The sequence below is a fragment of the Gadus morhua genome, chromosome 22 (assembly GCF_902167405.1).
Source record: "Gadus morhua chromosome 22, gadMor3.0, whole genome shotgun sequence".
In the NCBI taxonomy this organism is placed as follows: domain Eukaryota; kingdom Metazoa; phylum Chordata; class Actinopteri; order Gadiformes; family Gadidae; genus Gadus; species Gadus morhua.
The window spans coordinates 15,692,277-15,694,776 of NC_044069.1; the positions used below are offsets into that span (position 1 = coordinate 15,692,277).

The 2,500-nt window shown below is 43.7% G+C and overlaps 1 protein-coding gene across 1 annotated transcript in view; it reads right to left on the reverse strand.

Annotated features, from left to right (window-relative positions):
- Positions 1-2,500, reverse strand: part of kcnh8 (potassium voltage-gated channel, subfamily H (eag-related), member 8) — a 44,391-nt gene that overhangs the window by 19,466 nt on the left and 22,425 nt on the right. Inside the window, exons 5-6 of the mRNA XM_030347726.1 lie at positions 1,241-1,475; positions 655-812 (exon numbers count right to left, since the gene is read on the reverse strand). Coding sequence (XP_030203586.1) covers positions 655-812; positions 1,241-1,475 — 393 coding nt within the window. The remainder of the gene's footprint in view (positions 1-654; positions 813-1,240; positions 1,476-2,500) is intronic.

A 2,500-nucleotide genomic window follows, 5' to 3' on the forward strand; every position in this document is an offset into this window, starting at 1 on the left:
GGAAGACACATGGGTTCCATGTGTGACCTCACAGGTCCTTCTCTGTTCACCGATGTCCAATTCTACTGGGACAGAACCATGCAATAACATGTTGAAGCTCCATCACTTGAAGCCCTTGTCTGTAGTCTATTGGTCTTGTGTGTGGTCTCGTATGTCTTTCCCTGTGGGTACATTCGTAGCATTACGTATTTGCTTCCTGCTGAGCAGAGTGATTTCCCTCTTGCGTCACAGAAGCCCAGCATGGTGCACAGCTATAGCATAGAGCTCATCAACTGCGCTACACTTGCAACACGCAATCGTAATAACCTCCTTGTGAGAACAAGGTACGGTAAGTGCCTTTACAGGAAACCATGTCAGGAACCATATGCTGCTGTTCGTGCCTTGGAGACACATCATGCTTTAATCAATATTACGAACATGCAGCTCATCCGCTATGTTATAATTGCAACACAATCCTAATCTAATTGTTGGTGAGTTAAGTATATTAACCAGAAGGGTCATCCTGAACCACATGTGGATCCTGGTGATAGGAATTTAATCAAGCTCACAACTCACAAAATTCACCTATGACCATAAGGCTTGTATCAGCATGTATTATGTCTGCACATACAAGGGGTCGATCACTGCATGGGGGACGGCGGCTGGGCTACTCACCACGCTGACGTTGAAGGCGTAGAGCAGGTCAAAGGGCAGCGCGGCCACCAGGTCAATGATGAACCAGGTGGTCATGTAGTGGATGCAGATCAGACGCGCTTCAAAGATCACCTGACCCGACTTGCTGACGTAGGTGGTGCGGAAACTACAGACAATGTCTGTCCAGTCAGAGAGAATAGAAACCAATGCAAGACTTTAGAATTATGGTTATGAACCACACGCGAAACGACATGTATAAGAGGTCAGAGGTCAATATCCACCATCACATCCACAAACAACAACTATCCAGCCACACACACATACAAATCCCTGTATGTATGGGGTTAGGGTATAGCGTGTGTACACGCATACATGTACGCACATGTACACACACATACACACACAAACAAACACATACACACACAACAAACACACATGCACACACACAAACACACACATACATGTACACACACGCATACACACACACATATACAAACACACACACACACACACACACACAAAAACAGATACCTATGCACACACATGCACACCCACACACGCACACACACATACATATTCCCACCACTTGTTAAATGGCGCAACCCACCGATGATGAACAGTATCTCCACGGAGATGTCAGTGACGGTGGTGCTCCGGGTCTGGTCCACGTCGCCGATAAAACACACGTTGTAGGGCACCGTCACGGCCACGTAGAAGGTGGCCAGCAGGATCAGCCAGTCCCAGCCCGCCTTGAAGGTGCTGAAGTGCAGGAGGATGAATTTGGATTTCTTGGCGTCGGCGACCTTGTACTCGGGCAGCGCAGGGGGGTCCCCGAACACGTTCTGGTGGGGGGGAGAAGGACATCAACAACAGCAAGAGCAGAAAGACACAGGAAGAACAGTCACCCTTCCATACATGGGCTGAAACGGTCTCCCTGAAAGGCTGAATGGGCCGTTGTGTTTGTTTCTACAATGTACAGCAATTTATTTTTTAAAAGGATAATACTACTGCTAGCTTAAAATAAATGATTTAAAATGCACAGTTTTTCCCCAAAATAAAAATGTATGTAAACATTGAGAACACTCTGGTGGGGAAGCCAATATGGTGAGCAATCATTGTGAGGGAGCTGAATCCATATTTGGCATGTTATAATTTACTTATGTTTACCATTCAAAGGAAGAACAGGCTCCATCTAATGGAGATATAGTTGTCTATTTACTTGGAAGAGGAACATGAGGACTGCAGCTAGACACATCATTGACTTATAGGAATAAGAATGAACCGATCAATAGAAAACGAAATGCATAAAAACAGGAAGATACAAATATAGTTTGCCTGCAGTAACCGATGCTTGGATTAAAATGGCAAAGGATCTGAAAGCCTCCTCAATGTCTTTTGGCTTGACGCATGGGTAATTAGGGATAGATCCACCCTAACATCTCTCAAACAAATGTTTAAAACAATTTATCAGACTTTTTAAGCAGATGGTAAATGATTGCCCAAGGCCCACTTATTTCATATTTCTAAAGGCATTCGTAAAATCTGTGTACATATCCTCAATTCAATATTGTTCTGGTTTAAATAGCAACTACCACTAGACAAAATAATGTGTGCCTGCCACCGAAAAGATTGTCAGTTAACAGGTTGCTATAGTTACAGACTCTGGCTTTAGAATCTAATTTAGTGGAGCGTTTGTTACTCAAATATGATGTAAATCGAGTGTAATTTCCCAAATAACACTAAAATTATTCTTTGAATGCCTGCAAAATTTCCCCAAAAATCAGTTGGAACCCATTTCGCATGAACGTACATTTCTGAGTCGATAATTGAGGGTTGGCAGCCATGTGACAACAACTATTGTTGACAT